The 24,360-nt window shown below is 41.7% G+C and overlaps 4 protein-coding genes across 9 annotated transcripts in view; 1 reads left to right on the top strand and 3 right to left on the bottom strand.

Annotated features, from left to right (window-relative positions):
• The window catches only part of ablim1a (actin binding LIM protein 1a), a 45,316-nt gene extending 37,862 nt beyond the window's left edge, over positions 1-7,454 (bottom strand). Inside the window, exon 1 of one of the 6 annotated variants that reach the window (XM_031578941.2) lies at positions 7,282-7,454. In XM_031578941.2, the coding sequence (XP_031434801.1) occupies positions 7,282-7,294 (13 nt within the window). In that variant the 5' untranslated portion in view covers positions 7,295-7,454. Of the gene's footprint in view, positions 1-75; positions 2,193-3,011; positions 3,470-7,281 lie in introns of those variants that run through there. The other 5 variants (XM_031578937.2, XM_031578935.2, XM_031578936.2 and 2 more) reach the window with 5 other exon arrangements.
• Positions 7,455-8,350: 896 nt separating this feature from the next.
• Positions 8,351-11,223, bottom strand: LOC105902265 (interferon-induced protein with tetratricopeptide repeats 1B-like). The gene is made up of 4 exons (XM_042709570.1): positions 11,219-11,223; positions 10,166-10,850; positions 9,776-9,958; positions 8,351-8,380 (listed from the first exon to the last, which is right to left on the bottom strand). Exons 1-4 carry the CDS (start codon positions 11,221-11,223, stop codon positions 8,351-8,353), a joined length of 903 nt encoding a protein of 300 aa, XP_042565504.1.
• Positions 11,224-16,037: 4,814 nt separating this feature from the next.
• Positions 16,038-17,934, bottom strand: LOC116223216 (interferon-induced protein with tetratricopeptide repeats 1-like). Its single transcript, XM_031579188.1, has 2 exons — positions 17,793-17,934; positions 16,038-17,357 (listed from the first exon to the last, which is right to left on the bottom strand). The coding sequence occupies exons 1-2, from the start codon at positions 17,795-17,797 to the stop codon at positions 16,061-16,063; spliced, it is 1,302 nt and encodes a 433-aa protein (XP_031435048.1). The 5' UTR covers positions 17,798-17,934; the 3' UTR covers positions 16,038-16,060.
• A 2,516-nt stretch (positions 17,935-20,450) lies between these two features.
• Positions 20,451-22,617, top strand: LOC116223212 (interferon-induced protein with tetratricopeptide repeats 1-like). Its single transcript, XM_031579177.2, has 2 exons — positions 20,451-20,518; positions 20,857-22,617. Exons 1-2 carry the CDS (start codon positions 20,514-20,516, stop codon positions 22,379-22,381), a joined length of 1,530 nt encoding a protein of 509 aa, XP_031435037.1. The 5' UTR covers positions 20,451-20,513; the 3' UTR covers positions 22,382-22,617.
• Positions 22,618-24,360: the final 1,743 nt, after the last annotated feature.

Raw genomic sequence — 24,360 nt, 5'->3', positions numbered from 1 at the left:
GGGCCATCAGCTGCAGTTAGTTAAAGAGGTTTAAAACTTGCACTTTAGACCACAAAGCACACCCCCCTATAGTACCTGGTGCTACATCGATCGGCTTCTCGCTCAGGTAGTAATCGTCGGGGTTGAGGAAGGGGAGCTGCTGCAGAATGGACTGTTTGGGGATGAGGTAGAGCACCTCCGCCACATGGCCGTCCTCGATGATGGACATACGCTTGACGGAGCTGCGGCGCTTGACGTGCCCGTGCTCCACGCTCTGGCTGCGGCCAGAGCCGCACAGCTTGCCCAGGCTGTTGAGTCCCGGCAGGGACGGCATGGCTCAGGGTTTCTGCCCTCCACTCGCACACACACACACACGGGTGGGCAGGCGCAATCCCACAATCCCTCGCTGCTTCCAGCACGCTGTTCCCCAAGTGAGTGATTTTCACTTCTTGTGAGATATTCCAAACACAGATTACAGATTACAAGCACAAGATATTCTGTAGAATCCAGAACTGTCCTGCGCAGAGCGAACCAGTGCTGCTCCCATCGATACGACCGGAGATTCCCATGATTCCCAGCCAAAACCAACTACAAAACACTCCACAGCGCTACAAACACGATGTGCTCTACAGGTGGGGAGACACTAACACTCTACAACCGCTGACCCCAGAGAGCAAAGAAGCAAGAAGAAGATTACAACGTACTCACAGTTCGTTCAGCAAGATCCTCGCCTTCACCTAAGAGGATTAAAGGTGACGTAATGGCCACAATTATACTCTGTGTAGAGTCAAGTGGCATTGGCATAACTCTACCGCGGTGCTTGCGATGCCTACCTGATGGGAGGCTCTGATACAGTGTGGTGAACTAAGAGATGAGGCATGCTTTCAGTAATCTCATATCATGAACCCTGAGGAAAGATACCCAGCCTTTAGTTCTTATAGTTTTTTTTATAGTTTCACTGCAGAAAGCCATCCTTTACGATGTCAGACTCACATCTGTCTACTTATTTGTCATACAATTTGTGTGTGTTTATATATATATAGATTAATAGTAACTCCAGCTATGTTTTTTTTCATGTTAGATTGAGGTTTACCTAAAGGCAAAAATGAGATCACAAAAATAATTGTGATTGTGGTTACAATGAAGGTCATGAGCTGTTCTTACAAATAATACATTTTTGTAGTCTGATTATTATTGTAGATTATCTGATTTTTTCTAATACTCCAAAATCTTGATTCTTCAAAGTTCTTTTAGATGTAGTGACATCTAAACTAACAAAAACTGCATTTAGTATTGGGTAAGGTGCTAATTAATTTTTTTTTTATATATTTTTATGAACCACTGAAAAAAAAGATTACCTTTATCTTCATCTTTTGCTCAAAATCAGTTTCGATCTGAATCACTCCAGCTAAGATGTTTTTTTGTAGCTAAAGCCCTTTCCAGTACCAGAAGCCAGAGATACCACTGGCATCTAGCTCTAGCACAAGATCCATATAGGTGATGATGGTCATGTAGAAGATGACATAAGATCACAGTTAAACTCAATACATCACTACACCATACAACAACATAACTGCATGAAACAAATGGATCCGACTCAGAAAGGCTAGGCAGAGTAAGTAGACGTCTGTCACATCTGGAACCTGATGTCACAAACTTGGGCTCATCTGAGCAGATGAACATCATTTTATGCCGTGATTTCGTCTGTTCAACAGCACGGGGATTACAAGCGCAGACGAGATAAAAGTCCAAACCAGAGAGGCTTGGGCCGATGCCGGTAAGCTTGCACTGCTGACATGCTTTTGGATGAAGTGATTTACATGTGGATGACCTGGCATGGCGGCGGAGGCGAGGGGAATTGTGGGTATGTGCCTGATGTGTGTTTCCCCCTGGCCTCGCCTCTGAGTGGCTATAAATTATAGAGTGCACTTTCAAGTCAGCGTGGTAGTCCTCCTCCTCCTCCTCCTCCTCCTCCACCTCTCCTTCCTTTCTCCTCTCCTCCCTGCATCTTTTTTTAGTGCATGCGTTCCTCAGCGTTCTCCTCCAAAAGAGACCCACGTGAGGATGTCCCTGTTTCCCAAGGTGAATCCAGTCAGATCACAGACACACACATCGCCACACACACACACCATTCCAAACAGGTCATTCTGTGTTCTCAACAGGATATACCACAACACTGCTGCTTGCTGCTGCTAGCCTCGTCATTCTATCGCCATGAGGCATTTAAGGGCGTGGTCCACATTGCCCTTTGTTCTTCCAGGCAATAAACCTTACTCATAATTGCCACAGACTCTCTACAGAGGCTGCACAACCTATTTCTCCTCTCTCTCTCTCTCTCTATCTCTCTCTCTCTCTCTCTCTCTCTCTCCACATTGTCACTTGACATGAGATATCCCGAGTGCGGGCTCTCCCTGTCTGAATCCACCTGGGCTGCCATAAAGAAGCGCACAGCAGGAGGCGGCAGGGGGAGCACACTGAGGACCGGGACGGGCTTCTCTTCTCCACACCCCTCTGCTCATCCCTCCCTCCCTACCTCCGTCCCTCCATCCATCCATCCATCCATCCTTCATCCTGTCCCCCTTTCTCTGGCGGTGCTCTACGGCTTCTCACCCCAGCAGTGTCTGCATAGGGGTCTGACAGCACCCCACCACACAAAGCCGCCCGCCACGCAAGGATAAACACAGAAAACGGAATTCGCACACACGCGCTGCCGATCCAAAACAAAAAACAGGGCAGCATCCAATGGATTATAAAGCGAAGCGGGTACACTAACGTCAACACACACTCACTGTTTTTCTCTCTCTCTCACACACACACCACACAAACACAAGCTCACTGTTTCTCTCTCTCTCTCTCTCACACACACACACACACACGTACACACACACCACACAAACACACACTCACTGTCTCTCTCTCTCTCTCTCTCTCTCTCTCTCTCTCTCACACACACACACACACACATACACAAGCAGAGCGTTTCCAGCCTGGGTGTTTGAATGCAGCCTAAGCCGCTGCCTCAGCTCTCCTACCGTCCAGTCCGAAGCAGGAGGTGATTTTCTGGGCGTAGTTACAGATCCCTTCGTAAGGAGGATGCTGCTGCTGCTGGCGTAGCGCACTCGGCTCCCCCATCTCTGCCGACACTCGCACTCACCAGCACACAGCACACACAAGAGGGCGCGTGCGCGCACACACACACACACACACTCACACACGCACAGGCTCTCGCGGGCACTCACACAAACACACGCCCTTCCCCAGTCCAACTGTGAGATGCCCCGCCACAGCGTTCTGATGCTATCTCTGTCCTCATCAATAATGCAGGCACATGCATCGACACACACACACACACACACACACACTCTCACTCACTCACGGAGTGTGCTGGCAAGGCCTCGCCGACAAACATACACACCCCCACTCCTCTCACACATATGCAGAAAAAACTGCTGAGGTGGACAGTAAGGCCCCTTGGCCGGTCGGCTAGGTCGGACGAGAAGCGCACGATCTGGCTCAGGTTACCAGTGCGGCTCTGCTGCAGTGCAACAGGTATGGCCGTGACGCAGCGGAGAGGGCGGGGCTTGCCGTAGAGGGCGTATTTCACCAGACACGCCTTCTTTGCAGGTGCCCTGGCAGGCCTTTATGAACAGACTACAACTAGCCAAAAAGATAAAATGGTTTATTTTAACCAGCTGTAAGGATCCAGCCCTGTGGGACTGATTGGTGGAGTCTTTAGACAAATATATCTGTTTTCAGAAAGAGTTTTCAGTATTTGTTTTGAATACATGAAGCTTGCCATTAATTCATTTATCTTGCTACAATATGTGGCGTAAACATGTCCCCCATTATATTGCAAAATGGTTTGGTCTTAAAGCTATAAAGCTAAAAAAATAAAACTATTATCCGTTTTAGTGATTTCCAGTTTTGCCCTTTTCTTTAGTGTGTCAAGCTTTTTGTGCATGTTAACTGTCTGCAAAGTTACAAAGCCCAAAGTACACACCAGAGGGAGTAACTCTCTCCCACAGAAACCACTTTTCTCAGCTGCCTGAAACGCTTTGTTGGAATTCCTGCCCTTTTATTTTGTTACAAGATGATGCAGTCTCATAACACAGTCCTTATTGCCCGCCTAGTTGACCAATCAGGAGAGAGGCTTAAAGACACAGTGCTCTAACAGAGCGTTTCAGACAGGATGACTAGACATGTACAGTGTGAGAAAAAGAATGTGTTTTTAGGAGCGTAATGGGTCCTCAAGGTAACAAGGTAACAAGATAACTTGCTAACAGCAGACTCTCCATCTCTGCATCTTTGGCTGCGGCACGCTGTACAAGCTGCTCTTACACTTCCATGAGGTTTTGGACCCAGATCACAAAACTACATAGTGAACAGTGAATGAGAGCATCAGATTTGTTTATCTGTCCTTCACACAGCCATACACCATCAAAATGAATATGAGGATGTTTTAAAAAAATGAATTACCTACAAAAAATATACTTTAAAGGTGTTATACGTAAGAAATTTAGTTGAAAAAATAAAAATGTTTACTATAATAGCAACAGGATGTGAAGAAATAACCATTACGTAGACAATAATACGTAGTCACCTGACCATCACACCCATATGAGCGTGTTGGAAATCACATTCCAAGACCATGGGCAATAATAGGCTTGGAGGTTTATTGGTCAACAGAAGCCAAACGTGTTTTGAGCAAGCTGAACCACCCCAGTGAAGTGTTCCTCTCAGGTTGCTGGCATTACCTTCACTTTACTTCAACAAACTCAGAGCGTGATTATGTAGATAGGCCTATAGTATGTGCTAAGAAGACCTTGGTCAGTGACATCCCCTATAGATTATGCCATCCTTACTGAAAAAGAATAATTTGTTTGGTTCATGCGTCTGACACTGACAGTACAGTGGATCTGCTGAGTGATTTATGGTTGTAATAAAATTGCTCTCTTCTAAATCTTCATAAATGTAACATGTGGTACTTATGTATGATGATTTACATGTTAAGAGCTGTCGGGATGGGACTGGTCATCAAGCATTAAATCAATCCTCTATTTAGAATGGTTTTGCATAGCATACACAGCATGGCGTCAACACTAACCAGCAAGAGGCGCAATGAGATAAATGATTAAAGCTGTTAAGTAATACATACATACTTGACTTAACCAGTATTTTTATTTTATTATTATGTATTTATTTATAGTATTCAAGGCATGTTCTGTCCCGCCCCCAGCAAAAAAATAATAATTGCCTAGGGCCCCAGAAATGCTAGGCCCAGCAGGAGAGGTTCTTGATACTAGCGAAAGATTGCTGATATTTGAACTCTCTCCAGAGATTTTCGCTGTATTTCAAAAAAGAAAGTGTAATGGTACGAGTCTTCCTTTTCTTCCATATTACAGCGAATTCAATCTAATAGTCAAATCTCCATACCGAAATGTTTGCTCACGGTTACAGCCTCTGCACTCTACTTCAGTTGAGGAAATAGGTTCTTTGAGGGCTTAAGGGGAGGGTTAAAGTTGCATACCAAATTCTGCTGAGCTAGGCTGATCCTTGTGGCGTAGGCCAGGCAGATGCACCCCCGAGGCCATGGCGGCCACACTAATAAAAAACAGTCTCATGCCCACAGACTATTGTGAATCCATTATTAGGAAATAACAGACATTCTTAACTTGCATTGCAACTTCCCTTATAAAGCTATCCATCTCCTGACTCGTGTTTTCAATTAAACCACATTTCAAATCCCATCCCATCCTCTACTTCTGAATCCCTGGAGGAGATGTTCATATTTTAGTGTGGAGGGGCGGTCAGAATTGGCAGCTGGAATAAGCAGAGAATTAGGGAACCACCCAACCCAACATTTAAATCCTCTGAAACATTACTTGCAGCAAACGAGGCAGCAAAAATTGAACATCTGTGTCAGTAATGCAATCTCTGAAAGGGTTTTGAGATTTTCATCTTAACAGGCACTTGGCAAAGGTCCAGCGCAAAACAATTATATTGTGATGTAGCGTGCGCTCATACTTCGCCCAAAACACTATAATCCATTTCGCACAGTGCAACTTAAACCTCTTTTTTTCTCCCAAGTGGACACGGGCACCAGAATGGCAAAAGGTTGTCCCCTCTGTGGCTGCATGACACCATGTTGTGTGACCTCCTGGGTTCATACGAGGACAACTGGCACTGATGCATGGGGGTAGGCCCCTCTCTCTCTGAGATACCTGCTAACATGTCTGCATCCACACCCTTCTGCGGTGTAGAGAGGCTTCTGTCAGTTCATTTACTGTTTTGTAATGGACCAATCAAAATATCTGTCAATGATGGAACACCCTAATTCAAGCAAGGATGCTAAAATGGCGTACTGCAGAGAAGAATAAATGCATTCTCTAGTACACATCAAAGAGTACAGAGACTCCGAAATGCTACAATAAAGAAACTGCATGAAGAGTAGCATACGCTAATACAAAGATGTCTATACAAAGCCCCTGAAACATCCAAACTGGTAGTAAAGGCACCACTGTGTAACTCACTGTGTATACATGGGCTAAATTCAGTTTGGTATTTATATAGATTTACATCCTTGAGATCTTGTGATAACACTTCGTAAGACGAAGACAAAAAACCGCGTGTACAGTATTTTCAGTTTTGTCAGCTCATGAGATCATTACCTAGATGTTGGACATAACAGGCTACTTGGACAGCGCCATCTGCTGGTCACTAGTTTTCTTGTGTCTCGCCATCACTCGCTGCAGTACGCAAGTTCTGGAGTTTGGAAGCAAGACAGCAATACCAAACGGCAATATTCGATCGTTCGCTTTGTCACGAATGACCAGGCGCGTTTCAGTTGTAGTCCTAAAGTCACTACTGGGATCCAGAAGACCTAGCAAGTAGGAGGGGAGATCGTGACCTAAGGGATGCCGACCAGGCAGATGTCCCATGTAAAACGAGCATGGTAAAACGTCAATAAGCACAAACATCAACGAAATAACATGTCTTTGCATTCGGCTGCTCTTATTAAAAAAAAATATGAAATGATACAGGCCAATTTGCAGGATGGCGTTCCTTTTTTCAAATCCATAAAATAATTGCTTGGATAAACATGCGGACCTCGAGGTAATATGTCATTCAAACATAACCGACGTATTTCGCTTTATGCTGGGGTCATTGACTCTTAATGCAAATTATCTACTACTACTAAATTCAACGATACACTGGTGGTTTTTCTATGGGCGTACATTGGAGTAGGACAGGCGTTTCACATCTCTATCCCATATGCAGCACTTGCTTTTCAGTATCCCTTACCTCTTGTAGACATACCCGGCAGACGTGCATCAGGCGTGCCCGGCTGGGAGGGTAAACAGTTTATGTCCAAAATGTTTGTTCCGTGTCAGAGTAGGTTGTTGGAACAGTACTTCTGAAATAAATAAAGGGCAAACGTAGTTCAAAGTGGTTTCAGTGTTTTGCCATGTCCTCCGTGTATAAGAAGAGTTACGTACCATCAACGTTTGGGCGTGTCCTGGCAAGAAAAATCAAGGCGCAGGTTATTAAGTTGAATGCTCAGAGTGGCTAAATTTCCTGTCATCAGATATACAATTATATGCGCGTAATCATAGGATGTACAAAGGCGCCTGCTAAGAAAATCTATATGTGGCCAACTTGACAGAAAAGACTACATCCCCATGTTGTAGAATATGAGAGTAAGGAGTCGAAGTGGAAAAAGTTTGAAACCAATTAACCTTTTATTAAGCAAAAGGTAAAATAAATCGATTTAAGTTGTAAATGAATCTGAAATGAAAATAAATGTAATTTAGCCAGAAATAAAATAGCTATCTAATAACACAGCTGTAGTAAGCTGATTGATAGTAATTACGTATGATTTCCTGAAGTGGCAACATACATCATGATGAGATCTACTGTGGACCAACCTGACGAAGTAGCTGTTTTGTTTAACCAGATGTATGTGCAAAGCTTGTTACTCTAAATGAATGATTAACAGAAACTCAGGCTAAGCTGTATCCATGGAATGGGGGGATTGCACTCCCTAGTGGTGGCTCAGCTCCCCTAACCACAATTGTCTTTTAATTTAATAACCTGTGCCTCCATTGTTCTGGCCAGGACACGCCCAAACCTTGATGGTGTATGATACTCTTTTGTGAGTATCCTTGCATGGATGTGCTTCTATGCGATGTCAGCTGAATAATGTAAAACCCGTCCACGCTTACTGTTAGATGTAGGGCAAAACGCTCGTAGAAAAGCAGTACGAAGTATGGAGTGAAAATGCTCAAACCCTGGTAGTGTAATTTGCATTTGTCTCTTTGTGACACTGTGAATGGTCAGCAGCACTTATGATTCATGATTATATTATGATTCATTAGCTGATGCACAACATCAGCTCCTCTTCCTAGGGTCCACACCAAACACAAAAACATGACAATAGATAAGACACTTACAGTTAACCACATGAAACCACATGACTTTTTTTTTTTTTTTTTAAGTATAACAATATTCTTTCTCACAAACATAATACTATAAATATTCATAAATTCATTAGCACTATGTATAAGCCTACATACAAAGCCAGATCTTACAACAAATTCTTACACATATTGATATTCCCATATCTAAAAAATGTGCAAAATCTGGTTACAGTCATATAGGGCAATTAAGTGTTGCTTCACTTGATTTTTAAAGCCTTCATCTGAGCAGTAAGTGAGTTCCATTCAGCCATGGCTCGAAACAATACTATGTCTTGCTCTGACTGTGTTCTAAAAGTGTAAAGACCTCCGGTGGTATGTGTGGTGGGGTAGACATGTGTGTTAGAGCTGAATGTGAGTTGAATACAGAGAGACACGGAGTCACCTTTCAATCATAATTAAAGATCAAAGTGGTAGGACTAATACAGTAGGTCTTGAGAAGGTAAAGTGGTGATCCGTGAAGTATAGGTTTGGTGAGAAGATATTTTCAGTGGGTAAGAGTTATATATACATATTTTTGGTGTATCTTGAGGAGCGGTTGGTGTGGTGTTGGGTGTGAGCTGATGAGGGGGGGGGGGGGGGGTCTTAGCAGGGTGGGGGATTTAGCATAAGCATGCATGTGTGAAAAGAATGTCCTTGTTCAAACATAATTTCATTTTGTTTTGACTTTATTTGATTTTTTATCAATAACACACAGTATAATGACAGTGATATTAAAGCATGAAGCATAATCAGGTGAAATGGCCAGTGCACTGGTGTTGGGAGGAGAAGTGCAGAGTTGCACTGTCAGATTTTGTCATCTTAGATGTCACATTATGAGCAGTGGTTTTACACGCATGTCAAGGCATACGGACTACAACACAGGATCACCATTACAGTGGACATTATAACATACATGGGACGCTTAAACGCAGTTTAAACACTGAATCATGAATTTAATTTATTTCCGTGTGAACGTCTGTATATATTTTCCAGTATTTGAGCGTGAAAATAACTGATGTATTTTCAGTCAGCTTTGCATCGTTCATGTGTTCATTACATTCCAGAAGTATCTCGATATTACATCATTTCATCTATCTGTACAGACCAGCAGCAGAAAATCAGTTCTGTTCAAGTCTGAGCAGAAAGGCTTGGATTTCATCACATCTTGCATGGTTGCGACGATTAGCAACTGACCTGAGAATTTTGATGCTTTTCTTTCTCTCCCAAAGTTGTGTAGGGATTTCTGCAGCTTTTTTGTAGTAATCAATGGATTCGTAAAATGATTTTTTTATATAATTGAGATGATTTCCATACTTAAAATGTATACGCTGTAGAGTTGCAGGGTTTAGATCTTCCTCCTTGAGAAGATCCATATATATTTGATCTGCTTTCTCTGTGTTCCCAGAAATGGCATAGATATCTGCAAGAGCAATTTTCCCACAATAGTAGTATGGGTAAAAACTGGTGACTTCTTCATAAATGTGGATACATTTTCTCATCAGCTCCCTGAAATCTGCGGTACCCTGCATATGCAGCGATTCAAAAATCTTGTATGTATAATAACGTGCCAGCAGCTTTTTGGCCTCTCTTTCAGAGGGGTATTTCCTCACCATCTCTTCTGCAACTTGCAAAGCTGAATCCAGTGACAGTAAACGAAAGAAATAAAGAACTTCTTTAAGGCCATGAAGCATTGGTCTTAGCCTCTGAACTAGGTCATGAGCCTCTCTCACACTGTCCTCTGTGTTCCTGCCAACCTGTGCCAATGCTTTCAAGTAGACAGCTGCCAGGTGTAGGTTATCTGGATCTATTGTCTTGGCATGTTTCATTTGCTGTATGATTTCCTCTCTCAACTGTTTATCCCCTGTGCTAAAAGGAGCTCTATACTTGGCCAGAGCAAGGCCTGTATGCCACCCTTTCCTGTCTGGGTCTCCTCTCAAAGCCAGCTCAAAGTTATCTATTGCTTTTTGCTTGAAATCATTATCAAACTTCACCTGAGTCCAGCCTTTCTCCCCATAAACCTCTGGATGCAGATCACAACCGGGTGGGGCAGGAAAATCCTCCTGGAGCCTAGCCACTTCCTTCAGATAAGCTTCGCTCTTTGCTTGCTCACCCAAAAGGTAATGCACCCAGGCCAGATTTGCCTGGTTCACCAGAAGGCGTGGTCCTCTCCCCTCCATGTTATGTCCTTTGAGCACCACCTCAGCCTTTCGCAGGTACGTCAGAGCTTCCTCTGGGGATTTGCTGATGTGGTAGGTGATGTAACCCAGTAGGTTGTACAGGTGCCCCTCCCAAGCACAACCATGCTGCCTGCAGTCCTCCAAATAATCTTGCAGATAGCGAACATCGCCACTGAGAATCCAGGTGAAGTGGCACTCTAGATTTTCCAGGCATCTTTCCAGAGGAGTCTTAAATGAGCTAGAGAGAGAGAGAGAGAGAGAGAGAAAGAGAGAGAGAGAAAGAGCGAGAGAGAGAGAAAGAGAGAGAGTGAAAAGCACTGTTACAATCCCCTTACCATTGTCATAAACAGAACACATGTGCACAGGCTACAGATCAAAGTAGTTCTCATACTGATGTTACTATATCAGCCATGTAGCCAGAGCCTTACAGTATATGTACTAATAGTGGCGTGTGTTCTAAATGTAGCCTTATGTTATCTACAGTGACTTACAGAGGGAGAAATGTGAGTAAAAACTATCTTACCAGTAAAGATTATTCTACCATGAGACGAAACATGCCAGTGGTTAGAAAACGTGTGTATTAATATAGTTTCAAATCATATTTACTCCATGATGTCTTGCAATATTGTGGTAGTGAATTAAGAAATGATATGATGTCTTCTCCAAACAGCTTATTTCAAGAGTTCAGAGCTTCCTACAAAGCACTCATATATATAGGTCCTTGCTTTATCAAGTAAGTTATAAAATCTGCCACTTCGATCACGAAAGTGAAAGGTAAGATAATGAGCAAGCTGATAACTGTGAACTGATTCTCTGAAATAGAAACTACATCAAAGCAGATTATGCTAGAAAAGTATTGCTGTGTACATAATACTGTTTAATTCAGTTTGCTTTGTATCTAGCCATTTTTACAGATGGAAATAGACTACTACTACTCATTTTACACTTTCTGGGAACACAGAGGAGGCAGATCAAATATATATGGATCTTCTCAAGGAGGAAGATCTGGACCCTGCAACTCTACAGCTGTTATATTGTAGGTATGGATATCATCTCTATCATAAAAACAAATCATCTTACGAGTCCACTGATTACCACAAAAAAGCTGCAGAAATCCCCACACAATCTTCGGAGAGAAAGAAAAGCATCCAAGTTCTCAGGTCAGTTGCTAATCGTAGGAACCATCCAAGACGTGACGAAATCCAAGCCTTTCTGCTCAGACTTGAACAGAACTGATTTTCTGCTGCTGGTCTGTTTGTTCATACAGATAGTTTTAAAGATTTAATATCGAGATACTTCTGGAATGTAATGAACACATGAACGATGCAAAGCTGACTGAAAATACATCAGTTATTTTTACACTCAAATACTGGAAAATGGACGTTCTGGACGTTCTGGACGTTCACACGGAAATAAATTCAATTCATAATTCAGTGTTTAAACTGTGTTTAAGTGTCCCATGTATGTTATAATGCTCACTGTAATGGTGATCCTGTGTTGTAGTCCGTATGCCTTCACATGCCTGTAAAACCGCTGCTCATAATGTGACATCTAAGATGACAAAATCTGACAGTGCAGCTCTGCACTTCTCTTCCCAACACCGGTGCACTGGCCATCGGGCATACAGGGACAACATCTCCGGTGGGCCACTAGCCATGTATCTCTCATATTGCTCACTCTCTGGCCAGTGCTGGCAGACAGGTCCAGGGCTGAATTTCTTTCCCAGTACACCCCTGCCCTAGCCTGGATACCAGACCGAACTTAGCCCCGCCCACACATTTTTTGGTTGGGAAGTTCGGTCTGGCATTACTCCATTGAGGAGAAATTATCTGCGGCTCGATATCGGCCGTACCAATCAAATTGTTAAGGCGGGCTTTATACGATGATGGACAGATGATCAACAGTAACGTAACCAACCACGTCACCAACACACGAGTTGAATTCGTTTTCAACAAACATGGCTGCCGCTGGAGAGCTGAAATGTATAGATTCGAGTCCATTTAGACATTGACAGTGCATTCATTTTGAAAGAGGAACAGAGAAACGCGATTAAGGCATTTGTCAATCGAAAAGATGTTTTTGCCTTCCTTCCTACGGGATCCGGTAAAAGTGTAATGTATCAGCTGCCCCTGGTCACATACTACGTTGTTCTGATTGGTTGTAGGTAACCAATTGAGCGAAGAGGCATTTTTTCTCCTGGTTCGGTTGAAACACGCCCCATAATCACAGCCCAATGGAGTGATATCAGACTCATATTCTGACTAGAATTATGAGTATGACATCGTCAGGCTACCCCTGCCCTACAACCCACGTTCACTCATAGGGAAGATGACCTTCAGGTTAGCTTGGACATTGTGTCACGAGAATAAAGCTGCATAACAAGATGAGAGTCACCACTAGGAAAGTTAAAGAAACCAAAAAATGAGGTGATGTATTTTCAGCAATAAAAATGTCAATGCTGTGCACCGGAGCATCCGAGCACGGACTACCAGACTCACAAACAGTTTTTACCCCCAGGCTGTTAGGCTGCTGAATCAGCAACACTGAACAGTCGCCATCACCTTGTACTTCACACCCATACAAATACACTTGCTACATATATATATATAAACACATATTTTTTATCTTATTTAATTTAATATTCCCCACCCTGGAAAATGCCCTTCTTGTATTTCAAACTGTTGTTACTTGTTATATGTTATATGTTATTTCTGGTATATGTTATTTTGGTACATGTTATTTGTGTTACCTGTTGTATGCCGTCTACTGCGTAGATGTTGGCTGCCAAGTCGTAAGAATTTCGCTGCGCTGAAGAAATTTGGTGTATGCGATAATAAACACTTTGACTTTGACTTTGACTTTGTAATGCGTAGAAAACATTTCACCCGAGTATGCTTTAATATCACTGTCATGGATTATACGGTGTGTTATTGATACAAATCGAATAAAGTCAAAACTAAATAAAATTATGTTTGAGCAAGGACAGTCTTTTCACGCATGCATACTTATGCTAAATCCCCCCACCCTGCTAAGATCCGCCCCCCCTCATCAGCTCACACCCAAAACCACACCCACCGCTCCTCAAGATACACCAAAAATATGTATATATAACTCTTACCCACTGAAAATATCTTCTCACCAAACCTACCCATCTTTCAAAGATTACCACTTGACCTTTCTCATGACCTATTAGTCCTACCCCTTTGATCTTTAATTATGATTGAAAGGCGACTGCATGTCTCTCTGTAGTCAACTCACATTCAGCTCTAACACACACCTCTACCCCACAACACATACCACCGGAGGTCTTTACACTTCTAGAACACAGTCAGAGCAAGACATAGTATTATATCGAGCCCTGACTGAATGGAACTCACTTACTGCTCAGATTAAGGCTTTAATCAAGTGAAGCAACACTTAATGGCACTATATATCTGTAACCAGATTTGATTAGATATGAATTAGATACAGTGCAACTAAAAGTTCCCCATTTTAAATCTGGGGTGACTTGTGAGCCAGTGTAGACTTTTCCCCTGGCAGGAGCAAGGCCACGTTAACGCGCCACTCTATAGCTTGTTGTTTGTGACGTCTCTCAAACTTCTACAGGGTCCAGCCATTTTCCCCCCTTAAGTCTGCGGTGCTTCTGGCAACCCAGTTGGGCAGGAAAAGCCTCATGAAGCCGAGCTGCTTCTTCCAGATAAGCTTGGCTCTCTGCTATCTCACCCAGGTAGCAATGGAGCAGGAGAGGTCATGTTTGCTCTTCTGTGTCTTGCTCTTAGGTAATATTCCCCAGTTCCCTCAGGCATGTCAAAGCCTCATCGCTGGAGCCCTGAGCATGGATGTACCCACGGAGGTTGATCAAGTGGCACTTCCAGGTGCAACCAACATTAAGGCGATCCTTAAAATCCTTATCGGATTATGTAGTAAGTATCAAGTTATCTGCCTAAAAGGCAACGAAACAACATTAAACAACAGCATAGTTGGCACTAAGGAAAGCTTGCCGGCATGCTAACTGGTATGTTTTGATTTGGCTTATGATTCCGTGCTGTGAAAGCTTTTCATACATTTTCACGAGGTTGTCAGTCCTGCACCATAGAACTACATGATGCATTGCTTGGGCGGCTAGCGGGAATGACAGGTGTGTCTATCTGTCTGTCCTTCACATGACCATGAACATGACAATATGCTATTAAAGTAAATTTGAAGATGATACCAAAAGCAGGAGCTTACAAAACACCCCAAAAGAGGTACATTCCTGCACACTGTAGCTTTCAACCATGCACAAACACAAGGCTATAACAATTATGTACTCTATGCAGCCTGATGGAATGTGAAGCCTAAAAATATGTTTGTTTCCCGCCATCATGTAACTATCAGCCTCACGACACCTGAAATTAGCCATTAGAAATACAGGGCTTTAATTGTGTCTGTTCTTTCAATTCAGTGAAATAAATCCACCTTATAGATTATACACACACTGAGGCAACACAGAGTTGGACCCTTCAATTTACTCTTTTATTCACATAATAAGAATTTTGATAGCTCTAATGAAATATGGTCCCTGTCAGAAATAATATATGATAATAATGTAACTGTTAATTCTATGTCCCAATGGAAATAACAAGAGGTGACCATATTATGACATCTATCTACAGTATCTGTCAAATGACGTGACAAACATGAACTGCTCATGTGAGCATTACACAGGGGTTGTCGCTATATCTCATTGAGGTTTGCTTTGGAATCATTTGTTAATCTGTGAAATGAATTGACAGACCACAGCACAAATTGTGTTAGCCAGATATACTATATACAGTATACTTTATTTAAAAACAAATCATACAATCATAATTTGTATGAGATAAAAAGCATGCATGCATAAAAAGAATGTCCTTGTTCAAACATAATTTCATTTAGTTTTGACTTTATTTGACTTTTATCAATAACACAGTATAATCCATGACAGCAATATAAAAGCACAATCGGGTGAAATGTTTTCTACGCATTACACAGCATTGACATTTCTATTGCTGAGATACATGGCTAGTGGCCCACCGGAGATGTTGTCCCTGTATGCCCGATGGCCAGTACACCGGTGTTGGGAAGAGAAGTGCAGAGCTGCACTGTCAGATTTTGTCATCTTAGATGTCACATTATGAGCAGCGGTTTTACAGGCATGTGAAGGCATACGGACTACAACACAGGATCACCATTACAGTGAGCATTATAACATACATGGGACACTTAAACACAGTTTAAACACTGAATTATGAATTGAATTTATTTCCGTGTGAACGTCTGTATATATTTTCCAGTATTTGAGTGTGAAAAAAACTACTATATTTTCAGTCAGCTTTGCATGGTTCATGTGTTCAATACATTCCAGAAGTATCTCGATATCAAATCATTACAACTATCTGTATGAACAAACAAACCAGCAGCAGAAAATCAGTTCTGTTCAAGTCTGAGCAGAAAGGCTTGGATTTCATCACATCTTCGATGGTTGCTACGATGAGCAACTGACCTGAGAGTTTCCATGCTTTTCTCTCTCTCCCAAGATTGTGTAGGGATTTCAGCAACCTTTTTGTGGTAATCAATGGACTTGTTAGGTAATTTTTTTTTATAATGGAGATGTTTTCCATACTTAAAATATAACCGCTGTAGAGTTGTAGGGTTCAGATCTTCCACCTTGAGAAGATCCATATATAATTGATCTGCTTTCTCTGTGTTGCCAGAAATGGAATAGATATCTGCAAGAACAATTTTCCCGCAATAGTAGTACGGGAAAAAAGTGGTGACCTCTTCATAAATGTGGATGCATTTTCCCATCAGTTCCCTTAAATCTGCGTTACCCTGTGTTTTCAGCGATTTAAAAATCTTGTATTTATAATAACGTGCCAGCAGCTTTTTGGCTTCTCTTTCAGAGGGGTATTTCCTCACCATCTCTTCTGCAACTTGCAAAGCTAAATCCAGTGACTGTGAACGAAAGAAATAAAGAACTTCTGCAAGGCCATGAAGCATTGGTCTTAGCCTCTGAACTAGGTCATGAGCCTCTCTCACAGTGTCATCTGTGTTCCTGCCAACCTGTGCCAATGCTTTCAAGTAGACAGCTGCCAGGTGTAGGTTATCTGGATCTATTGACTTGGCACGTTTGATTTGCTGTATGATTTCCTCTTTCAACTCTTCATCCCCTGTGCTAAAAAGAGCTCTATACTTGGCCAGAGCAAGGCCTGTATGCCACCCTTTCCTGTCTGGGTCTCCTCTCAAAGCCAGCTCGAAGTTATCTATTGCTTTTTGATGGATCTCATCCTCAAACTTCACCTTAGTCCAGCCTTTCTCCCCGTATACCTCAGGATGCAGATCAAAACCGGGTGGGGCAGGAAATTCCTCCTGGAGCCTAGCCACTTCCTTCAGATAAGCTTCGCTCTTTGCTTGCTCACCCAAAAGGTAATGCACCCAGGCCAGGTTTGCCTGGTTCACCAGAAGGCGTGGTCCTCTCCCCTCCATGTTATGTCCTTTGAGCGCCACCTCAGCCTTTCGCAGGTACGTCAGAGCTTCCTCTGGGGATTTGCTGATGTGGTAGGTGATGTAACCCAGTAGGTTGTACAGGTGCCCCTCCCAAGCACAATCATGCTGACTGCACTCTACCAAAAAATCTTGCAGATGGTGAACGTTGCCACTGAGGCTCCAGGTGAAGTGGCACTCTAGGTTGTCCAGGCGTCTTTCCAGAGGAGTCTTAAATGAGCTTAAGAGAGAGAGAGAGAGAGAGAGAAAAGCATTGTTATAATCCCGATACCATTGTCATAAACAGAACACATGTGCACATGCTACAAATCAACATAGTTCTCATACTGATGTTAGTATATCAGCCATGTGTTCTAAATGTAGCCTTATGTTATCTACAGTGACTTACAGAGGTAGAAGTGTGATTAAAAATATCTTACCAGGAAAGATTATTCTACCATGACACACGCTACAGATCAAAGTAGTTCTCATACTGATGTTACTATATCAGCCACGTAGCCAGCGCCTTACAGTATGTACTGTATATGTACAGTTCATTTCTGACTTACAGAGGTAGAAATGTGAGTAAAAGCTATCTTACCAGTAAAGATTATTCTAGCATGAGACGACACGGTTAGCAAACGTGTGTATTAATATAGTTTCAAATCATACTTACTCCATGATGGCTTGCAATATTGTGGTAGTGAATTAAGAAATGATATGATGTCTTCTCCAAACAGCTTATTTCAAGAGTTCAGAGCTTCCTACAAAGCACTCATATATATAGGTCCTCGCTTTATCTAGTAAGTTATAAAATCTGCCACTTCGATCAAGAAAGTGAAAGGTAAGATAATGAGCAAGCTGATAACTGTGAACTGATTCTCTGAAATAGAAACTACATCAAAGCAGAGTTTGCTGGAATAGTATTACTGTCTACATAATACAGTTTAATTCAGTTTGCTTTGTATCTAGCCATTTTTTCAGATGGAAATAAACTACTACTCCTCATATTTCACTCATAATATAGTTATACTATTGTATATATATATATATATATATATTATATATAAATGTATATATATATATATGTATGTATAATAGTATAACTATATATATATATTTATTCCCTCATATTTACCTACTGTACATATAATGAGAGAGAGAGACAGACAGAGAGAGTTTGTAACCATACGGTGTGCTCTATCTGATCCTTTTTCTTCATATTCATTCATAGTCTTCTTTGTAGGTGAACACAAGCGCTTAACACCCCCTATCTTGTGACCTTTGACTGGGCTTGTCTGGTTGATGAAAGCCAACATGTCTTACTGTTTCTAAATAAATGAAACTAGAGAAGAAAAGCTGAAGAAACAATAAAAAAAATGTCCCTTGAAATAGAGAGAGACTTCAGCAGTAATCTTTTAAACATTGTAAGGCGAGTGTTTATGGTTACGATGATCATTGATCCGGGTCATTAATCAACCTACCAGGGTGTTTTTACGAACAGTACAGGAATAATATCATCCACGTGTATTGATTACACTAATGAGGTAGAACTTTGCTCCAAAACTGTATCTGTTCTATCTGATCATAATCTACACTGTAAAAAAATGCTGGAAGTGAGGCAAGTTTCTCACTCGCAATGTTTTTAAGTAAAGAATAGTTTCTATAGTTTTACTAGATCACTAGTTTGTAGTTGGCTGTGCCTAAAGCAAGCTTTTGGTAAATTCGACAGTGACACTGATAGGTGAAAATTCACTCAAGCTACCTCAGGACTCCGGAGCTACATATAAGTATATTTATTAGACAAACAACAACAATTGCAATCGGGCTCACTCACAGCACAAGGCTGAAAGTGAAGCCCTGATAAACACATCGCACAAGGGTTATATAGACAGAAGTTTAGCGTTCAGCTGGGATAACCACGTGGTGGATCTCTGACGTCCGAGGCTCCCTGTCTTGTAAGGATGGCAGTTTTGCACAAGGTCGGAAGAAGCTTATCACCTCTGGTCTAAACATGCTCTTGTACATATGCAGAAGCGCAGTAAGTGCCACCAAATAATCTAAGTTACACACAAGCAGAAACACAGAAAAGCCATGTTCCTGCTTACAAAAGCACATGATTTATACAAGGTATATATTAATACAAGGCACTTGATTAATACATTCTGAAGTCATTAATAGTGTTTCGAAATTATCTCCATCAGACACTAATGGGCCTTCAGTTACACGTCATAAGACAAACACCACTAAGGCAAATGTTTAACAAACAAACAAAACGCCTTAGTGGTGCTTGTCTTAAATTAAATAAGGTTTGTTATTTTTCAGAGTGAATACTATCCTGACTCTTCTTCAATAGGGGGGCATGCATCTGAAGAGGATAGTGGATTTCCCTTCCCTATTCAGACATCTCACTCATGTAACTGAAGTCCCATTAGTGGCAATGTCCAATTTACCAAAAGCTTGCTTTTGGCAGAGCCAACTACAAACTAGTGATCTAGTTAAAACTATAGAAACTATTAATTTGCTTAAAAACATTGCGTGTGAGAAACTTGCCTCACTTCCAGCATTTTTTTTACAGTGTAGATTATGATCCGATAGAACAGACACAGTTTTGGAGCAAAGTTCAACCTCATTAGTGTAATCAATACACGTGGACGATATTATTCCTGTACTGTTCGTAAAAACACCCTGGTAGGTTGATTAATGACCCAGATCAGTTTACAGGCACTGGTTTACAAGGATCGAAAAGAGGATTGAGGTTAAGGACATCACTTGGTTGACCACTTCAGCACAATACTTCAGCGACTGATAATAACCGCACACTAAACCTTTCACCGAAACTAGTGTAAGCCATTGACATTATGGTTTAGAACATATTAAGATCATTTCGATTAACGTTGATAGCAAAGTTTATAACTAACAGTTTGTTTGTTTTGTGAAAAAAAAACAATACCCTCTCCACTCAACAGATGGGCCAACATAATTACTCAGAAGTGCTTACATGCACTTCTTTAAAGGGGAGGGAGATGCACAGTGTAATAATAATGTAATGATCATTGTAACCATAAACCCTCGCCTTACAATGTTCAAAGATTACTGCTGACGTCTCTCTCTATTTCAAGGGAAATTGTTTTATCGTTTCTTCAGCTTTGCTTCTTTAGTTTCATTTCTTTAGAAACAGTAAGACATGACGGAAGTCTTGTTTTCATCAACCAGACAAGCCCAGTCAAAGGTCACAAGATGGGTGGTGTTAAGCACTTAGCTTTATAACTTACTTGATATAGCAAGGACCTATATATATTAGAGGTTTGTAGGAAGCTCTGAACTCTTGAAATAAGCTGTTTGGAGAAGACATCATGTAATTTCTTAATTCACTACCCCAATATTGCAAGCAATCATGGAGTAAGTATGATTTGAAACTATATCAATACACACGTTTGCTAACCACTGGCATGTGTCGTCTCATGCTAGAATAATCTTTACTGGTAAGATATTTTTAATCACACTTCTCCCTCTGTAAGTCACTGCAGATAGCATAAGGCTACATTTAGAACACACGCCAATATTAGTACATACTGTATACTGTAAGGCTCTGGCTACATGGCTGATATAATAACATCAGTATGAGAACTACTTTGATCTGTAGTGTGTGCACATGTGTTCTGTTTATGACAATATTAAGGGGATTATAACAGTGCTTTTCTCTCTCTCTCGCTCTCTGTCTTTCTCTCTCTCTCTAGCTCATTTAAGACTCCTCTGGAAAGACTCCTGGACAATCTAGAGTGCCACTTCACCTGGATTCTCAGTGGCAATGTTCGCTATGTGCAAGATTATTTGGAGGACTGCAGTCAGCATGATTGTGCTTGGGAGGGGCACCTGTACAACCTACTGGGTTACATCACCTACCACATCAGCAAATCCCCAGAGGAAGCTCTGACGTACCTGCGAAAGGCTGAGGTGGCGCTCAAAGGACATAACATGGAGGGGAGAGGACCACGCCTTCTGGTGAACCAGGCAAACCTGGCCTGGGTGCATTACCTTTTGGGTGAGCAAGCAAAGAGCGAAGATTATCTGAAGGAAGTGTCTAGGCTCCAGGAGGATTTTCCTGCCCCACCCGGTTGTGATCTGCATCCAGAGGTATATGGGGAGAAAGGCTGGACTCAGGTGAAGTTTGACAATGAGTTCAGGCAAAAAGCAATAGATAACTTTGAGCTGGCTTTGAGAGGAGACCCAGACAGGAAAGGGTGGCATACAGGCCTTGCTCTGGCCAAGTATAGAGTTCTTTTTGAGACAGGGGATGAAGAGTTGAGAGAGGAAATCATACAGCAAATCAAACGTGCCAAGACAATGGATCCAGATAACCTACGCCTGGCAGCTGTCTACTTGGCAGCATTGGCAGAGGTTGGCAGAAACACAGAGGCCACAATGATAGATGCTCATGACCTAGTTCAGAGGCTAAGACCAATGCTTCATGGCCTTGGAGAAGTTCTTTATTTCTTTCGTTTACAGTCACTGGATTCAGCTGTGGAAGTTGCAGAAGAGATGGTGAGGAAATACCCCTCTGAAAGAGAAGCCAAAAAGCAGCTGGCAGTTCTTTATAAAATTAAGATTTTTAAATCGCAGCATACGCAGGGTAACACAGATTACAGGGAGCTGATGAGAAAATGCATCCACATTTATGAAGAGGTCACCAGTCTTTACTCATACTACTATAGGGGGGAAATGATTCTTGCAGATATCTATTTCCTTTCTGGAAACACAAAGAAAGCAGATCAAATATATATGGATCTTCTCAAGGAGGAAGATCTGGATCCTGCAACTCTACGTCTGTTATATTTTAAGTATGGGAATCATCTCTGGTATAATAAATCATCTTACGAGTCCATTGACTACTACAAAAAAGCTGGCGAAATCCCTACACATTCTTTGAAGAGAAACAAAAGCATCCAAATTCAACTTGCAGATATTTATGCCCATTCTGGGAACACAGAGAAAGCAGATACAATATATATGGATCTTCTCCAGGAGAAAGATCTAGATCCTGCAACTCTACAGCTGTTATATTATAGGTATGGAAATCATCTCAATTATAAAAAAAAATCACCTAACGAGTCCATTGATTACCACAAAAAGGCTGCAGAAATCCCTACACAATCTTTGGAGAGAAAGAAAAGCATCAAAATTCTCAGTTCAGTTGCTAAACGTAGCTACCATCCAAGACGTGATGAAATCCAAGCCTTTCTGCTCAGACTTGAACAGAACTGATTTTCTGTTGCTGGTCTGTTTGTTCATACAGATAGTTTTAAAGATTTAATATCGAGATACTTCTGGAATGTAATGAACACATGAACGATGCAAAGATGATTGAAAATACATCAGTTATTTTCACACTCAAATAATGGAAAATATATGCTGATGTTCACATGAAACTAATTCAATTCATAATTCAGTGTTTAAAATGTGTTTAAGCGTCCCGTGTATGTTATAATGCTCACTGTAATGGTGATCCTGCACTGTAAACCCAAACAGTTCTACTAACTTATTAAAATGATGTATTCATTACTTAAAACCTGGTATTTAGTTGACCCAACTTTAAATGTATTAGTTTTCTGAGCAAGTGAAGACGTTTTAATTGTATTGGAATGTATTTGTTTGAGTAAACATTGCCTGATAACTCATATTTTTTTAGTTTCATTCAAACGTGACGTCTGACGTCATCAACGTCGTTGCAGGACTAGTTCAGAACAGAATCAGAGATCTTGTGATGAGAGACAGAGACAGCAGACTTAATAATTGTATAGTATCAGTTAGAATTCTATAAGCATGTTCCTCCTGTAGAAGAGGAGTCGACCAACTTTGTAGGGTGACCATATTTGAGTTTGTGAAAAAGAGGACACCGTCGCGGGGAGGGGCGTGGTAGTGTGTAGCATACAGATGACCCCGCCCCCTCCCCCCGCGACGGAATTTTGACACCTTTTCCACATGCAGATGTCATGTGCTGTTGTAAACAATGCAACTAGTGGAAGCGGCACGGTGCTCAGTGTTGCCAAATTTGGAAATGGTGAAGTATCGTATTAAATGCTCAAAATGATCGTCTTTGGAGGATAATTATCGTGAATCTGGCAACACTGAGAGGCCGGTCGACCAATGACAGTTCTCGCTACAGTCAGAGCTTGTGCTAGAAGGTGGAACGTAAGGGAGATACCCTTTCCTAAACTTGTAAGGGCGTAAAACCTAGTTTGTGAAGGACCCAGAGAAACACAAATATCCGACGAGGCAAAATCCCGGACGATTTTGCAATCACTGCCGGACGCATGTCCGGGTAAAAGAGGACGTCTGGTCACCCCACCAAAGGAGATATTTTAGTAATCCTGTCGCTGCTAAGCGTCCTTATCTGGTAAGTAAACAGTGTTTTTTAGGTGTTTGTTGCGACAAAATTGCGGGAGCAAGTGAAATTGCGATAAGAAGTGGCTAATTTCCCTCTTTGTAATTATTATTGAGTAATCACGTTTTGGCTGTCAAGTAGCAAGTTCAGTTGCACGACTGTTGGCGCTGGCGGTTAGGAAGCTAAAGAGCTAAAGAGCTAGTTAGTGGGTTATTTCCTCCCAAATATGTTCATGTGCAAAGTAAACAACAATCAATTGTTTATGTTGAAAACAACTCATGTTCTACAGAAACACCATATAATTCATATCAGCATGCTAAGGTTATATGTAACTTTTTAGCAGCTAGCTAGCTTCTATGTGTTTTAATGGATCTGATGGATAAAAGTGTTAGCAGCAAGCTAACAATAATGGTCGAGAACTTCAGTTAAGACCTACAAAATTCTTTTTGCCCTGACAGCATTTGTGTTGCATATAAACAACAAACCGATTTGATGTAGACATATAAGAAGAGGAGTCAACCAAAGGAGATATTTTTTGTGTACAGGCATCACGGACTGGCATGACAGCTACGGGTGATCCTCGAGGCTTATGACCTTCAGGTATGTCTAGGTGATCACATTTTGTTTGTCACTGAAACTTTAATATTAGTTGATACTATGTATTATTAATTGCCAGTTTTTTTGTAAGTGTTTCCATTGAAACTCTCCTGGTAATTGTATTGATGGTGTTTTGCAGGAGGAGTAGGAGCCAGATTTTGATGATGCTCCTGTTGCTCTCCTTACATCGGGCCCCGACCCCTTCAGCTGCGAGAACATCTTTGAATTGGGTGCAGAGGATTTCTGAGGCATTTATGTTGTT

The sequence above is a fragment of the Clupea harengus genome, chromosome 13 (genome assembly GCF_900700415.2).
Source record: "Clupea harengus chromosome 13, Ch_v2.0.2, whole genome shotgun sequence".
NCBI classification, from domain to species: domain Eukaryota; kingdom Metazoa; phylum Chordata; class Actinopteri; order Clupeiformes; family Clupeidae; genus Clupea; species Clupea harengus.
Note: the sequence above shows the minus strand (reverse complement) of the source record. Positions and strands in the feature narration are given on the sequence as shown.